At 42.6% G+C, this 18,519-nt stretch overlaps 1 protein-coding gene across 3 annotated transcripts in view; it reads right to left on the bottom strand.

Moving 5' to 3' along the window:
- ANO6 (anoctamin 6) overlaps positions 1-17,983 on the bottom strand; it is a 202,198-nt gene extending 184,215 nt beyond the window's left edge. For all 3 annotated transcript variants that reach the window (XM_082666609.1, XM_082666610.1, XM_082666611.1), the window contains exon 1: positions 17,669-17,983. In XM_082666609.1, coding sequence (XP_082522735.1) covers positions 17,669-17,741 — 73 coding nt within the window. In that variant the 5' untranslated portion in view covers positions 17,742-17,983. The remainder of the gene's footprint in view (positions 1-17,668) is intronic.
- Positions 17,984-18,519: the final 536 nt, after the last annotated feature.

Here is an 18,519-nt window from a genome sequence, read left to right as displayed (position 1 = left end):
TTCAGTACATTTTCTCATTTTATCTTTACAAAGAGAGAAAACGGCTCAGGGATTCAACAACTTACTTAAGTTTGCACAACCAGTATGTATTAGAGTAAAGATTTTAATTCAGTCAACCTAACATCAGAAAACCCTTCCCAACGAGCCTTTTCTACTGCTTTACACTGGAGAGATATTCGAACAACATTTGTAGTAACACAGTGAAAAAGCAGATTAAGCCACGGAAATATCTTTTCAATAAAGAGCTGCTAACACCACCATCCCAAGGAGAGAGAGGAGGGGCTCTAACGAGGGCCCCCCAAAAAAATCAATATTAATTTTTTGTTTGTTTTTAAGACAGAGCAATAGAAAATATGACTCCAATTTTTATATTAAGAAAAGCAGGAACTTCCCTGGTGGTGCAGTGGTTAAGAATCTGTCTGCCAATGCAGGGGACATGGGTTCGAGGCCTGGTCCAGGAAGATCCCACATGCCGTGGAGCAACTAAGCTGGTGCGCCATAACTACTGAGCCTGCGCCCTAGAGCCTGCGAGCCACACCTAGTGAGCCCGTGTGCCACAACTACTGAAGTCTGCATGCATAGAGCCTGGGCTCTACAACAAGAGAAGCCACCACACTGAGAAGCCTGCGCACCGCAATGAAGAGTAGCCCCCGCTCGCCGCAACTAGAGAAAGCCTGCGCGCAGCAACGAAGACCCGATGCAGCCAAAAATAAAATAAATAAATTTAAAAAGAAAAGCGAACATAAAACTATTAAAAATTACATTTCAGTATACTGAAACGACAGATTATTTCACCCCAGTTTTGGTTTTAGAAAGTAACAATACAAAAGTTCAAAAGAAATGTACATACTCCTCATTTGCATTTATGCGGCTTAAGTAACTCCACTCTCATCGAGGGCTCATCAACATACCCTGTAATTCACATCCACAATGGTGGTTACAGGGGTGGGCATACAATCCCATCAGCGCTATTTGCTGGGATTTCTAGGGAAGAGAAGTTACCTGAACTCTTCCTTTCTGTGGATGACATGGTGAAAGTAGGGTAGCAGGTGGGACACCATCACTGCCCTCAGCTACAAGGAGAGAGCTGGCACTGCTGGGAGTCCCTTCCATGAGACCCATGGGCAAGGCGACCTCCAGAAATGAAAACTACCCCTGAGCCTTTCACTTATTGCACTGATAAATTCTTTTGATTATTCAGGCCACTTGATTTGACTTTCTGTCCCCTGTGACCAAAGATTCCTAATTAAAACAGAAAGTCAAAAGTCAAGAAATATTAAAAAAATAATAAGAAGAACATTCTCTATTCCTTCTCTGGTCTTCCTCCAATACAGCCACGTAAAGGAAGCCATCGTCATGCACACATTTTAAGGCAGGTGGGCTTACGAATATCAGTGCAGGAGTGGATGATGACAGCACAGGGAAAGAGACTTCCAGTTTCAAAAGGCAGCAGTGCTAGTGATTTTACAGCTATGTGCAGCTGACAAACTTTAACTCATGAGTTTTGTATCATAATTGTCCCAGTCTCACTGAACGGGCAATTCAGTCCTTTTGGATCAAGAAGCCTTTTGGATCAAGAAGCATCAGATTCTTAAGAATCTGATGACAGTTATGGATTCCAGAGACCTGTAAATATGCAAATAAAACCTTTTCCCACACAGTTTAGGGGATCTAAGAAGTCTCCCACCTCCAAGCCCACCCATGGCGATCTACAGACCTAAGTTAAGAACTCAGGTGGTAGCTTGCAGTCCAGTGGTTAGGACTCTGTGCTTCCACTGCAGGGGACATGGTTCGATCCCTGGTGGGGGAACTAAGATCCTGCAAGCCGAGCCTCGTGGCCCAAAAAAATAAAAAAAAAAAAAGGCCACCCTCCATGCCTCAGACTCCCACAAGCCTCCTCAAAGATGCCTCACAGGGCTTCCCTGGTGGCGCAGTGGTTGAGAGTCCACCTGCCGATGCAGGGGACACGGGTTCGTGCCCCGGTGCGGGAGGATCCCACATGTCGCGGAGCTGCTATGCCCGTGAGCCATGGCCGCTGAGCCTGCGCGTCCGGAGCCTGTGCTCCGCAACGGGAGAGGCCACAACAGTGAGAGGCCCGCGTAGCGCAAAAAAAAAAAAAAAGATGCCTCACAGATACTGCCCTTTAAAGCAGGGGTCCGCAATCCCTGGGCTGCTGACCGCTACCGGCCCGCAGCCTGTTAGGAACCAGCCCGCACCGCAGGAGGTGAGAGGCGGGCAAGGGAAGCTTCATCTGCCGCTCCACGTCGCTCCCCATCGCTCTCATTACTGGCTGAACCATCGCCCCCACCGTCCGTGGAAAAACTGTCTTCCACGAAACCGGTCCCCGGTGCCAAAAAGGTTAGGGACCGCGGCTTCAAAGAGCCCTTTCGAAACCCACCCCTCCCACTTGCAAAGCCTTTCACTCACTCATCTTCTAACGGCTGCAATAAAAATACGGCAGGAATCATGAAGAACATGAACAGAAACTTTTACTATTCTGTCATCAAAAATCAAGTATGATTTTATATGGTTACTGTATTTCCCTGTCCAATCAATTTTTAAGCTACAGGAAAAGCTTTATACAGCATTTATATTGGATTAAAGTATTTGTGATTATTTCTATAAAACACAGGACAAAAGACCCTTAGTCTAATCTTTTTTATATACCACTCCTACAAGAAAATGAGCTTTAAGTTATTTAAGTATTTCTCTATACTGCACATTTCCAGGAGATTAAATGAGAGACAATCTGTACTATGTCTGAATCTCTCCCATTAAATCTGCAGTAATGAATTACACTAAAATATGTATCTATAAACATCTCTAATAAGACCAAAAAGGAGGTAAATTCAATCACTGCTTTATATCTGAGGAGAGATACGTAGAAAAATAAAATGCTTTATTCCAGATGGTCACGACTGGGTTAATACTAAGAAAGTGGTGCTTTTAAAAGTTCAGAATGCATGGTCAAGGTGACTCCTATGTACAATAAATTCATTTAGACTTCAGAAAGCTACAAAGCAATGTGTCACCATAATTATTTTATTATCCAAATAATCTCTTACTACTTGTGGACAAATAAAGTAACAAATAAATCAACACGGTATACAGAAGCCACAGACGATGGATTTTCTACATATGTTTGCAAAATATTGATTAATATATACATTTCTATTCTAGCTGCAGATTAAAAGTCAGTAGTCACAATCAGCTTTTTTCAAAGGTTTGTGAAATACTGTAACCTTATTGTATAAAATTTAAAATTCTGAAGGGAACCTTTCTCAATCTCCTTTCAACTTCACATGTGAAAACTCATAAAGCTTAATAAAACAAATGACAGGGACACACACTAGCTCTATTAGAAGTCTGACAATCAACCTTATGTAGTCGGCCTATTCACGGCATTTATCGCTTTTTTGAAATAATTAAAACGTGAACCTGATGTCTTCTAGGTTCTGTCACAGCTGGGTTAGGAGCGTCTTGCCTGTGCGTTCACCTTAGCTAATTTCCCTCTCCTAAGGCAGGTGAGACCCCTCTCCCCATCATATACAGTCTCTGCCATTTCCAAAGACAGTCAGCCTGACCCAGGGGAGATCCAGGATGAGGCTGCAGAGGCGGCCTGGGGGGAAGGAGGCCTGGAAGCAAACGCCTGGACTAAGCCCAGTGCAGGAACCAAGAGGCAGGTCACCTGCCAGAGGATGCGGTAACCAAGGCATATGTGGAAGCAGACCAGCATGCTCGTTCAGAAACGCCACTGGCATCAGGAAGGGAAGGAAAAAGCTCAGAGTGGTTCTCTACTTTTTGGATTCTCAGCATATTTTCAAATACTGGAAATTTTGACCAGGGTACTTTTCTTAAAGCTGTACGTGCACAAGATTAGGAAAATATCTTTTTTCCATATTGAAGAACGGGGAAGGAAGGTCTCCAGCCACAGTCATCAGCACTCGCAGCTGAGTACCAGCTTGGGTCAGTTACCCCGATGCTCAACTAGGTCCCTTCCCAGCACTGGGGAACTGCTTTTGAATAGAACTGTTTACTGCCAGGCGCAGATTTCCTCCTTGCCCAGGAGGTGGTTTGCCCACATTCCAGTAAACACTTGATCTTTCTTAGGTGCCGGGCTGAAGTTAAGTCTCCTATCTCTTACTGCAGGAAACTGTATCCCACTCTTACTCAGCCCCACTTATAGCAGCCAGCACGGCATGACTAATGAAATGGACTGGAAAGAAATACAGCCTGATGGCAATTTAGGGTCCAAGATTTACGGTACCACTGGTAAGCACAGCTAAAGAAAGGAACAGAGGCACAGCTCACGTTATTAAATCTGGGGACACGGGCAGGCCATGATTACGGTCTGCTCCTGGCGAGGGACAGGGGGCACCACATAGGGGGAGGAAGGACTTCACTTCCCAGGCATGAGAGCTATCAGGAGACACTGATGGGACTAAGACAGGACCTGAAGAACTAGGGATACTGACGTTCTAGGCATGTTTCTGAGAAAGGAGTTTAGGCAACTGGGGAAAAAAAGGACAAGCCAACTTACCTGAACTGAACCACAAACACAAGGTTGATGCTGCACTGATACTAAAGGCTGAATTATAAAATCCTGCTTGCCTGGAGTCAGAATTGGTTCCAGAGACTGCTGAGTGGCTGAGTCAGGAGGTGGGAATCAAGGGGGTGGGGGCCAGGTGGGGGGACTGTGAAGGCTGGAATCCAGGCAGAGTCTAACAGCCTGCTTTAACCCAAGCAGTGGGGATGACTAATAGTGGAAACCAGGCTCAAGAAATCATGAGTCACTCTTAAAGGAAACCAACGTCAGTGTCAATAACTTCTCTGGGAGCTTGCAACACATGTGCTAGAACAAATATTTTGGAATCGAGTATCTTGCACCGACACTGACTCGCTCCTTCATTTTGGATAGGTCACCGTTACTGTTTTTGTTCTCAGAGCTCTTCAATTACCGAATGAGGCTAATAATATCTGTTTAGAATATTTTTACCAGTTAAAAAAAAAATCAGTAAGAACTGACCTTTTGGAAAAATGAATTATTATCACACTTGAACTCCTTACACTGGAGGAAAGAGCCCACAAACGGTCCACTCTGGACGAGTACACTCATCAGTAAAATCATCAGCAGACCAGTGCCCAGAATGAATGTGCTGTTTGGTTTCACACCACAGCGGGCAGTTAAAATCTGAATTTCTATAAAGTGAGATACGAGTTAATTTTCCTCATACATTCCCTTCCAACTTAAAGGGAACATCTGCCAATTTCCTATTACAGGCAAGGCATTGTATGAGCTTCTAAAAAGATTACAAAGCACAAAAATAACTAAGACCAAAAAGTACTTGACTTTAGAGTAAATATAGAATTAAAAGGTTAAGTATTGTTAGTTTGCTCCTTATCCGAGATGTAATATGTTAAGACGTAATTCAAAATATTTTTCCAGATATTCTTATAGTTAAAAATATACTAGACTGCTATTGATACCCACAACATGGATGAATCTCCGAAAATATTATGCCAAGTGAAAGAAGCCAGCTACACAAGACTATATTCTCTATGATTCCATTTATATGAAGTTTAAGAACAGGTGAAACCAATTTATGGTAGTAGATGTCATTAAGTGTTTGCCTGGATTGGGGGGTGGTGACAGCCTGAAATGAAAGGACTGTGAAAATGTCCTCTGTCTTATTTTGGGTGGGTGGTTACAGAATTGTCAAAATTTACTAAACTGAACACTGAACTGTGCATTTTATAGTATAAAATATGCCTTTTACATGTTAAAAATAACACTGGACTAAATAAACATTACTAGAATGGAGGGTTCAGATAAAAGCATGGCAAAGGGTTAATGATAGGATCTCTTATACTTGATCTCAATGGCATTTATAAGGAAAACAGGCTCCATCTGAAAGGAATTAGTTGTAATGGATATAACAATAAGTTGAACAATACAGTCATATTGCCTGCTAGATTTCAGTCATGTATGAAAAGATCCTAACACAGAAAAATAACAGGATTTTTTAAGAGTAAATGGAAACAATTTGCATCTGCTTCTTTCTGTCCTATCAACTGAAAACAAAAGAAGTTTTAACTTGCATCTTCCATATTACTCTAATACCAGGGTACTGGCTACTCACAGTGAAGGAATTCTGGAGAGTGTTTCTCTATTTTTTTAATTTTCTTTTCAATATTTTTTTATTGAAGTATAGTTGATTTACCCTGTTGTATTCATTTCTGCTGTACAGCAAAGTGATTCAGTTACACATATATATAGTCTTTTTTTATATTCCTTTCCACGGTTTATCACAGGATATTGAATACAGTTCTCTGTGCTATACAGTAGGACCTTATTGTTTAGAGAGTGTTTCTCTAGTATTAGGATTTCTCAAGGGGAGAAATTCTTGAGAGAGCACCTCAGGGTCTCTGTGGGGCTTTTCCACCATCACACAAATTCTGATTCATGCTTCAGGGGCTTGGTTATGACTCTCAGCCAAAGTTGGTCACTTCCAAACAGGAATGAGTCACACCCCACAGCGACCTGTGCAGGAAGACCAGAGAAGCAGCTCCCGGCTGAGAATCTAGAAAAGGCATTCTTGTTAGCTCCCCGCCCCGTTCAAGTCAGGAGAGGAAAGGATGGAGCACAGGAACAAGAGGTACCTACCCCATCTACCCATCCTCCTCTGACAGCTCAGGGAAAACGCACAGAATTGCTTGCACCCAACCTCACCTTCTCCTCCAACTTCAGTTAGAAGATTATGCTACACTGAGCTACAAAGACAGACAGAAAGGAACTGGGAGTGACCCACGAGGTTTTGCTGCTTTCCAATGCAGTGCTGACATTTTAGCCCATCTACCAAGGAAAGGAGAGGCACAGAACCGAAAGTACAGCAGTAATGCTACTTGCTCACCTTCGCAAGGTGCGTTAACAGCTACTGAAATCAATACAAAGAAAGTTCCTGCGTGGAGGATTCCCCCAGTACAGCTGAAGTTGTGAGCCTGAAAACACGTGCGGTGTTTTACAGGTTAATCTAATGTACATCTTGAGCCTTCCTGTAGACCTGCTTTTTAAAGATTATAGTCTAAGTCCATGCTATTTTTAGAATTATGAGAAAAACAGCTGTACTTGTCAGCCATCCCCCAGGGAGGGCCCAGCCCCCTGAACCGGCTTTGGATACACCCCACTTCCGTCCTCGGCTGTGTTATCCTGGTTCTGTCTCTTTTTTCACAATCTTTACATATAATTTGCTGGTGATCGGTGGGCATGTTTGTCTTCCCTGCCAGCATGGCTACTCGTCGAGGGCAGAGGCCGTTTCTTCTGTCTTGTGTATTAAATTCCTAGTGCCCAGCACAATGCCTGGCACAGAGAAGGTGCTAAGCTGACATTAGGTAAATGAATGGATCTCCACATGCATTTTTGGGTTTTATTTGATCACTTATTAGAATATAAGCTCCACCGATAGATGCGATCTTCTCTCCCTGGTTCTATCCTCAGACCTTGAATAGCACATGACCTATAGGAAGTCTTCAGAAAATATTTACTCAATTAATAAAGATTGTGAGATAAGATCAAGCCAGTGCTCTGAGCTAAATGAAATCTCTATGTACATGACTTTTTAAAAAAGCAATAGACCTGATTTAGGAAGGCCACTGCTAGCAATTCCATGATCAGCTTGCAAAGGGATTTCTGTGTGTGTGCCAAAGTCAGTCAGTATGGTGACTGAACTCTTCAAAGTAAGTATTTTGGAGTAGAAAACAAGCCACTAGCCACAGTTTAGGCAACTGTAACCCTCAGGAAAACCATGATTACCCCATTGCTCAAAAGCCATTTGCTGTGTTGCTCACCCTTAGAGTGGAGGGCAAAGCCTGTTAGAAATGTTCACGTCTCCTCTGTGATTTGTAAGCTGCAATGTGCCTGTTATAGAAGCATGTACCCAGTGAGTACTAAATACTACCTAAATTTAAATGGAGGCAGGAAATATGAGACAATTTGGCATCTTGTGGATGGAGGATAGGCTGAAACCCAGGGGACAACAGGAACTGCAGTCCTAAGTGCAGTTAACTGAAGGATGTAACTCTGGCTTTTACTGAAAAGTCACTTCTAGGAAAGCCTTACTTATAAAGCAAATAACCTTAAACTCTACTGTATTTGGGGATTAAAAAGAGCCTTCTTCCTATGCTTTTGCTCTCACCTACCCAAATGGAATGGAATGTCTAACTTTTCTTAGGTCTGATGCTGCTAGAGGGGGCCTGGCAGTGTTTAATTTCTAACAAACTGATGTAGGCTGAATCATTCCCAAACTTCAAGCTTACAAAATGAGAAACATTATTTCATATACCTATTTTGCAAATCAGGTATGGATTTTTTTTTTATATCACTAAATTCAAAACAATTCAAACCATAAGGGTAGCAATTTCTCTGTGTGTTCATGTCTTCTGTTCTATCATTTTGATCCGTATCACATCCGTCTCTTTTAACAGGTTTTACTTCAAACTTTTCAATAAAACTCAATGAACAGACATTTTAGTCTTGTAGGCAAATTAAACATTTTAGAATTTTCCCGTTTAAAAGAACTGACCATTCACATAAGCAAAATTACATATTTATTTAAAACTACATATTTTATTGTTTATTTCATTGAAAGTTCACATGATCAATATCAACTTTACCCTTTAGACTTTGATAAAAGATACTTTCAAAATCTTAAATTTGCTAGATTAAGAAATGCTCCTATTTCTCACACATTTTCTTTAGTGTAAAGGCTATCAAAGTATCATTTAAATTTCATTATATCTTTATCCTATATTCTCTTACCTTTCTTACTAAAATTATATATATTCAAAGGGATGATACAATTCTATTGTGAAATCCATCTACTGGAAAATCCAACTTAGGTTATGCCAGTCACTTACATTTCTCCATTTTTAGTTGCTTTATCAGGACTGTCACTATTATTTATTGGCCTATTATGTGCCTGGAACTGTTCCTCATCCTTTTATATGTTAACTTTAAACTTTATAACAATTCCGTAAAGCATCATTACCCTTTCTGTATTATTATCTCTACTACACTTTTCTAATATGGAAACCAAGGCTCCAAAGTTTTATGAACCTGTCCAAGGGTTGATCTGTGTCCAAAGGCCTACCTTTCCAATCATAGCACAGAGCTCTTCAATAGTCAATATCTTTCATTCATCTCCTCATTCATTCAACAAAATTGTATTGATCGCCTATGCTGTGCCAGGCATTAAGCTGCTCACTGAGATGATAGCCTCAAGATGCTCACAGTTCAATGAAAACGACAAAAAATGACAGCTATATAAGTGGAAGAATGGTAAAACTGCTAATAAAAAGCAAAAGAGATACGTCTGAGTTAAAATATAGGTAAAAGCAGCTATCTATAATACTAACGTTAGCTCATAATTATGGAGGGCTTTTAGTGTATCAGGCACCACAATCCTGCAAAGTAAGCTTTTTAAAATCGTCATTTTTAACACAATCACCTTTGAAGTAGGTTCTAATATTAGCTCCATTTTACAGAGGAGGAGAAAGTTATGTTAATCACTCAAGGTCACACCATTAGTGAATGTCTGGACTAGAATTTGAACTTATACCTGTCTAAAACGTAAGTTTAAGTAGTGGTGCCCTCCACCTCTGCAGACCGAGGCTAAGTGTCGGACAAAAGTACTGAGTCAGAGGCAAGATAACAGACTCAACTGGGGAGAAGGAGCTGACGTGGATAAATAAAAAGGACCACAGGCCAGCAGAGTGGCCCCTTTCTCCCTCACCACAGATATTCGTAGTCCAACAGGACGCAGGTCCACATCCTTGGCCAAGGTGAGGCTGTCTGTAACAGACGGTGGAAATGATCTTCCAACACAGGGAAGAGTCATCCTTCTCTTTTGCCTCCAGTATAAGTACCTCTAATGAAATTCAGGTTTTCATCTGCAAATCCAAACCTCAAGAAAAGATCATTTTCACCTGATCCCTAATACCTACACTTATCCAGGGCTTTGTTGGGGGGGGGAATCCCTGGGGCCTCACCTCTCCTTCTTCCCTCCAGATCCAAGCGGATGTCGATTCCCAAGGCATCCATCCCCCAGCCCTCTGAGAGCGGGGTTTGAGTATGCCGAGGCAACAAGGGGCTGAGAAGGTCCCCTCTGAGAAAGGCAGGATAATCTCCAATTCTAGAAGACATTAAGAGGACGAGCGGCCAAGACTGACAGTGCTTGCATATGTACAATGATCAGAAATTGGGAAAGGGGTGGTGGGAAGGATGTCAAAGTCAAGTCAAAGGTTTTTAACACCAGGTCAACAATCTCCCTTCACTGCCTTGTGACTTCCCTCTCTCCACGGAATGGGGAACACTATGAAAGATCCTCCATGTTTCCACAATTCAGTAGTGACAATGGAGAATCTCATCATCAATCAAAACTCTCTCAGTTTTAATCTCTCTCCTCAGTTCTCCTGTGATATTCTAAAGGCTCAATTTGTAATAAAAGCTATTCACTTCTTACTTAAAAAAAGTCTTCTTCCTCACTTCTTATGCATTCAGTTACATGGTGACGCATGGGGGCATACATACTTGGTAAGAACTGCCTGACAGCAATTGGGAGGATAGGATAAGCCACATGTGCTACCAATGGAAATACAATCCCTACATTTATGAGCCATTTATTGGGAGCCAAGTGTCAGCTGTTGGAACCTTTTGCTAAGATTCCCTGAAAGAGATTCCCCCTGAAATAGGTTTCCCGGAATCTGAATAACACTGTCATTCTGTCAGAAGATCAGTAAGAGTATAGGAAAGCACACTCAGTGATTATCTCTTTGCAGAAACCACATGCTATTCTTCAACTCTTTTATCTTTAAGTACATGTGTCTGTAGCACAGCCACGGTCATGATCACCCTTAACCTGACACTTAGTGGACAGTTCCTGCATGCATAATATGACACAGAACAACACAAAACCAGGCAAGGACTTAGAGCTCTCCAAGGTTAAGAGTAACAGTTCCGTATGTATAGCTGATTCACTTTGTTATACAGCAGAAGCTAACACACTATTGTAAAGCAATTATACTCCAATAAAGATGTTTAAAAAAAAAAAAGAGTAGCAGTTCCCATGACTGCTTTTAAATAAAAAAATTCATTATGATGGTGATATTGTAACTGCCACTCAGGTAGTGTGAGTGAAAAGGCCCCACACCCCCCATTGTACATGCCTTCTTGCATCCTCCTAGCAACCCCACATGGCTGAAAAGACAGGCTGAGAAGCCAAGAAACTTGCCCCAGGTGATAGATTCTAGGTGCCAAAGCCAACCGCTAATTGAGGTCTTCTGACTGCAGGCCTGTCTCCTTCCCTCCTCACAGTTCTCCATCAGCACAGCCTTCACAGGCTCTTTCTTCCTTTTTGTTTTTCAAATGTCCTCTTTAGGGATTAACTTTCCCCAAAGAAACCAAGAAACTCAGTCTTTAAAATCTACTTTCCCTAAGTAGCATCTAAGATCAGTGAGCTTACACTGTTTCTTCACTATTTGTATTACTTAGAAACAAAGGTGGGTTTTATTTGTTGGTTTTTCTTTTGTTTCTTTAGAAAAAAGTATCTTATGTTTTACACAGATTGAGCATTCAGGAATTGTTTAATAAGTAACAGTAGAAGGAAATAAAATGATACAACAACTGAATGCAATTGTTTAAAATCATAATATAAATTATAATAAAACACTGAAAATAATGTTAAGGGTCTGAGTTTTATACGTGGGGAGGGTGTATTTTTTTTTTAATTTAGTGGGGAACAATTTTTCTTAAAAACGTTGCAGAAATCAGAAAAAAAATTTTTTTAATGCTTAAGTCTGTGTCTATGGGATGCCACAAGAAAAATCTAACCATCACCCTGTCTGTGCAAAGCCAAAGACTATTTTTCAAACGTCTAGATAGAATGTCTGAAGAATCATAAAAAAATCAATTATGTAAACACAATCTTAGTTTATATAAAACAAGCTTTATAAACAAGCCTGTAATTTGCATAATTGTACTTTGTGAAAGAACATCTATTTACATGACTTTGACCTTTGGCTAAAGTTCTGCCAAAGTTAAAATAAAAATTATAGAAAAGAGAATTTTAATGACTAATATCCTTTCTTCCCCCAATTTCAAGTATTTGTATTTTTAAATAATGTAGGAAATAGTAGAGTTTCAATGTCTCAGATTGAAAGCATTAAATATAAAAGCAACATCTGGACTTCACAAAAGAATATATTTTCTTTCATTTGTATTTTTGGCTGCTGAATAACTTACTGCAGCAAGTTCTTTCAATTAGTATTCAGACATGTAGCCAGGGCAGTAATAAGACCACGGCAGAGAAAGTTGCCTATTAACCCTTCAACTTGTCTTCTGTGCAAACGTTCTATCTGATTTGGGGCTGAATAGTATTTGGATTGCTCTTTGGTACATGTCCAAAATATTCTATTGTTGACATTTTCACCTAGTATTTAAACTGGCTGCTCCTTGGGATGGCTGCTAAATAATTTTAGTTGCCTTTAAAAAAGCAAGACAAAACTAAAAGAAAAGCAATAATGGCATAAGACAATCACTTGACTGTATTAAATTCTCACAACCTCTACATTTACATGAGTTACCAATCAGTCAAGAAGTACGTTTCCTTGGTTGAAGGTGATTGGAAATGATGTTTTTCTGTTCTAAAAATCGTGATTTTTGCACAGACCCAGCCCTGAATGATTTGTATCAAAAGCAGATCAAGCAGCTTAAATCTTATAGCAAACAAAGCTTCCTGTTACAATCTAAAAAACAATCCCTTAACAAATGTTTGGGACTATGTGAAAAGCATTACTATATGTAGGCTGTAGCATACAAAGGGAAATAAGATAGCACTTCTCCCCCTAAGACTATACGTTTTAAGATTTACTGAATTGACTGGAATACAAAACACAAACTGATATGTATGATAACATAAGAAAACCTTAAGTATTAGCTAGAGTCGAAACTTCTATAAAATACAATGATTTTAATCTAACTTGCTACAAATAACGCTTTGAGAGTTCAAGACCATCCTTTAACTTAAAGCCTGACTGTGGAATTCTTAACAGTATAGTATAATCTTCCCCCAAGAATGTCAGAATTTAAATAATATCTCTGAGGGAAATCTTCACAGGAGCTTTTAGTGTAAATTCCTTGGTTTCTAAGAGGAAAAAACACAAATATACAGCAATCAACATACGTGACTGTTACAACTCCTTGAGGAAAAAAAAGGGGTGGGGGGCATGTGTGTAGAACTCTTTTCCTCTTTTAGACCTCTGTTTGTGTCAGATCCAAAGAATAATGAGACTTGTAAGATGAGACTGGGGAACATTTTGGAAAGCAATTATTTGGCTTGAGAGTCAGAACATGGAAGCTAAATTGTGACTGTGGATTTGAAACTGAAAATAATAAAAGGTTTATGCAACAGGGTAAGACTGACTGTGTTCAAAGAGAATGACTTTAAGAATAGTTTGTTTTTAGCTGTCATACCCTGGTAAAGAATACACACACACACACACACACACACACACACACACACACACACACACACACACACACACACACACACACACACACACACACACACACACACACACACCATTTACACTTGTCATAGCAAATAAGGCAAGGGCAGCATCAAGGGTGATTTGTTGAGAAATCAGGGAACATTTAGGAATGCTCAGGACACTCTACTGTTCTAGCTCCTTCCCTCACCTATCTGGTTATTCGTCCAGGGCTGGCATAGGCACTGCCTCTGTAGAGCTATCCTGGATTCCCCTAAGCAAGGTTACATGTTTTATCCTTGGTACCACCACTGACCCTGGTACACATCTTGATTACAGTACAGCATTAATCACAGATGACTGCAATTATCTATTCATATATCTGCTTCCTTCCTAGATAGTGAGGTTCCAGAGGTCAGGGACCACAGAACCTAGAAGAGTTCCTGGAAGAGTATGTACAATCAACGTTTTTATAGCAGATGACTGTGGGCATCTCCAGGTGCCAAAGAAGAGAACTCCATGAGGGCCATAAAAACCACTAAGCATTATGTTTATTATTCATTTATTTATTTAATTAATTAAATTTACTTAATTAAATAATTTAATTTATTTGTTTAATTATTCAAAGTAATTCATTTATTCTTTCTTTCAACAATGATTTGCTTGGCTTCCACTGAATATCAAGCACCATTCCAAGCACTAGGGACATGGCTTAGAACAGAAAGTACACAAAACAGCTGCCTTTGAGAAGCTTTCACTTTAGAGGGTGAGGAAGTGAGAATTTTCTTAAATTATAGTAATGGAATGTCTACAACATTTGGGATATTTTGCATGACCTAGTCTCAGTCCCCAAGAAATTTACATTCTAGTTGGGGGGATTAATTAATGCAAAGATAATGAATAGCAAAAATACAAGGTGAATGCTAATTGCATGGAACAGAAAAATAAGGGGTGTGAGCATTCATCGGTGGGTGCTTTGGGCTAGAGGGAACAATAGCTTCCTGGGATTGTGACAGGTTTAGAAGGAGAGAGAGCTGCTGAGAAAGAGGAGAGTCCAGTATTACTGGGAAGGGGAATGGTCTGAGCTAAAGCAGAGAAGAATGTAAGGCTTGTTGGAACAATACAAAATTCTCCCCTCCTGCACATCTGTTCTCCTCCACCTGCCACTGCCCTCAAGTCCAAGAGTCATCCCAGGCTCCTCTCTGCTTGCTGGACACATTCGGTCTCCAAGACCTTGGAGATGCTGCCTCTTTCATGAGCTCTCAGACCCACTCCTCTATATTCTCATGGCCACTGCAGGCCATTTCTGAACCTGACTACCAGAAAGGCTTACCTCAAGCATCTCCCCTCTCCAACCCATTTCCCAATGCACTGCCAGGGAGATCTTTCCAAAAGCAAATTTGATTCTATCACTCCTTTCCGTATAACCTTTCTGGAGCTCCAAATCACCTACAGGGTAAAATCCAAAACCCTTAAAACGTTTGGAGGATTCTTCATGGTGCCACACCCCCCTGCCTTCCCAGCCTCGTGACTGCTCCCTTCCACCATAGGCAGTACTTGAAACTCCAGACTCTCCTCCTGCCCTTTATGCCTGCCTGCTTCTTCAGCACCTGGCCCAACAATCTCTTCTTTGCAGCGGTCTCCCATCCTCCTCCACAGCTGTGTATGTACCTCAATAACAGCACTTACTGCAATGGTTGGTTCCATGGGACCCACCTCTCCACAGCCAAAGCATGCATCTTACTCATTTTTTGCCTCCCAACACCTAATCCTACAACTACAAAAGTATTAATTTCAGTAGACTATGGAGGGTGGGATGCAAGAAGAGTAGAGATATTTAACTTTTTCTTAAATATATCTATACTGTTTGACTTGATACAACTATCAGGTTAATACAAACTAGCCCAAGTTAGTTTTCTTTCTAAATTGAGATCTACTGATGGCAGGTTGGAACAAAGCTCAAAGTCTCTTGCTTACTTCAATTTCCATTTGGGTTTTTACCCTTATTTATTTACAACTGTCAGTGTAAACAGTGACACCTCACCATAACAGATGAGTGTTTTCCTATGAAACAGACTGTGCTAATTTTATTGTAACTTTTTAAAGTTTGTTCCTATGATTTATATTGTATGCAATCATGATTTACTACGGCAGCCTGCTAAATAGTAGCATTATATATTATGTGACAGCTGGAGTGACCCGCTGAAAAGGGCATCAGTATGCACAGGTCTTGCAAGTCAGAAAACCTGGGTTTGAATCTTAATAAGCTGTGTGAGAAGCTAGGCAGATGAACCTGTGAGCGTCAGTTTTCTCTCCTATAAAAAAGAATACTACTATTTGCTCCCTCCATAAGAATGGACACCTAATAAACTGTTCTCAAGTGAATGAAAGGTAATGCTAAACCATGGAGTATAATCCCTTCTATTAAATTTGTTTTTGGATTTAAATGAGCAGTGCCTACAATAGCCAAGATATGGAAAGACGTTAATTGTCTGTCTACAGATGAATGGACAGAGATGATGTGTCATATATATATATGTAATGGAATATTATTCAGCCATGAGAAAGAAGGAAATCCTGTCATTTGCAACAACAAGCAAATGGAACTTGAGGGCATTATGTTAAGTGAAATAAGGCAGAGAAAGACAAATACTGTATGATATCACTTATATGTGAAATATAAAAAAGGTGAACTCACAGAAACAGTAGAATGTGGGGGGGGGGGCGGGGGAGGTGAGGAGATACTGGTCAAAGGGTACACTTCCAGTTAGAAGATGAATAAGTTCCAGGGATCTATTTCCAGCAGAGTGATTAGAGTTCATAATACTGTATCTTATACTTTGAGAGAAGATCTTAAATGTTCTTGCCACAAAAAATTAAGTGACACAATTAAGTGACGTTGCAGAGGTGTTGGCTAACTCTATGGTGGTAATCATTCTGCAACTTATAAATGTGTCAAATCAAGACGTTGTACACCTTAAACTTACACATTGTTATATGTCAATTATACCTCAATAGAGCTGGAAAAACCAGAAAAATAAATGAGCAGAACCTAAAACGTGAACGAAAAACCACATCTATCTCCTAAAATGACTTCTAAAGTTATTAGAGAAGAAGGTATTAGAGAAGCATATATTAGAGAAAAGTATTAGCACATGAGCAGGAACTGTTACGTTCTTAAAACTGATTTGGCGTCCAGGAAACTGAGTCAGAGTCTGCCTAGTAATTTAACTGCTCGTCTTCCGGACGGACCCAATATGCCATCATTCCCTGGCAGTGTTCTCTTTAGGGACCAGATTTTCTCCCCACTGCTCCAATTGCTTTCGCCTTCCTCACCTCCTCCCACTCCGTTTGTTTGTTTAACTCTTAAACAGCTCTCCCTCCGTTCTGTCCACTCTTTCTAAGCACTTTTAACCAGAAATGGGGCACCGGGGCCCTCTGGACGGGTAGGAAATGCCTTGCGGTCCACCCAGACTAAGGGCTTCCTCCTCCCATCCGTTCCCCCGCGGGTGCTGCTGATGGAAAAAGGATCCCGGCCCGCGCCCAGCGGCCACAAATTAGTTCCCGGGCCGCCCCACCCAGGCCCAACCCTCCGTCCCAGAGCCACGCCGTTTGCTTTCACCTTAAGGAGGATTCAGGCGGGTCACACCCCTGCTCTCCCAACCCGGGCGCGCTCCCCGAACCCCGCCCACGGGCTCGCCGCCCACGCCTGTTCGAGCCGGAGAAAATGACCCAAAAGTTGTTTTTCTGAGTCAAGACTTCCGCGCTCGGGGGCGTCCCCGTATCTACCGTGACTACTCAGGGCCCGCGTCCCTCGCCCGTCCGGAAACTGACCTAGGGGCCGATGCGTACCCCGCGCCTCCCCGGCTTTCCCGGGGGCCGCCCGCTCGCCCGGCGGTCAGCGGCGCGAGGCAGCCGCACTGCGGCCCGGGGCGTGCGGCGCGGGCTTCCCCCCACCCCCACGGCCCCCCGCACCCGAGCTCCTCTGAGCGGCCGAGGGTCCCCGCCAACTTCCATTCCCGAGGGCGCGGCGCCCACGCGCAGTACCCGACTTCTCCCGCTTTGGCTCGGGCTTTCGGGAGCGGACGCGGGGCCCGGCGTCAGCTCACCCCCGGAACCCGCGGCTCACCGATATCCCCATCGTCGTCGTCGTCCTCCTCCAGCTCCATTTCTAGCAGACCGTCCCTGGTCATCATTTGCATGGCTCCCCCCGGAGGCGGCTCGGAACTTGGCGCGAAGTTGGGGGCTTTCGGGGTCCGGAACGACGGCGCTCGGGCGAGGCCGGCGCCCGGGAGGGGACGGCGGGGCGCGTCTCGCTCCCGGCTCAGGGGCCGCTGTACTCAGCCCGCGCTCGGGGAAGCCGAGCCCAAGCGGCCGCCGACCCGAGCCCTAGAGCCCAAGGCAGCCTCTGGCCACCGGAGCCGGGCCCGGCCACTGAGCATGCCCAGTGAGCGCCGAGGCTCGCTGAGGAATGATTGAACTTCCCCCGGTTTATAGGCTCTCAGAAGGAAGTCGGGAGAAGAGAGGGAGTAGCCGGCGCCCGCGTTGTGCACGCGACTGAACTCGCCGAAGGGGGAGGCGAGAGCACGCGAGGGTGGGAGTGGGGAGGGTTCCCCCGAACGTTGCCTCCAAACGAGGCAGCTTTCTGTTCCAAGGTCATATATGGGCACGTCCGGAGCCTCGCTCTCTTTGACATATGTTACGAGAGAGGGGGGAAACGCTGCTGGAGCTCCCAGGCAGGACCCTGAAGGAGAGCGCGTTTGCATGGTGTTTAAAGACGAAGTGGGGGCCAATGGAGGATGTTGTTAAAGTATCAATTACTCTGACTCCAAGTGGGGGAACGTGTATTCTGTAGGGGAATGGGGAGGGGGCAATTAGAGGAGGTCAAACTCGTAGATGAGAAACAACTGAAAAAAGACCAAGAGAGCGAGACCTAAAGAAACACGTTCACAAAAGGCAGGAGGATTTCCGCCTCAAGTG

Source organism: Grampus griseus (assembly GCF_964374135.1).
Source record: "Grampus griseus genome assembly, chromosome: 11".
NCBI classification, from domain to species: domain Eukaryota; kingdom Metazoa; phylum Chordata; class Mammalia; order Artiodactyla; family Delphinidae; genus Grampus; species Grampus griseus.
The sequence above is the reverse complement of the archived record's forward strand: the minus strand, read 5'-3'. Positions and strand labels throughout refer to the sequence as shown.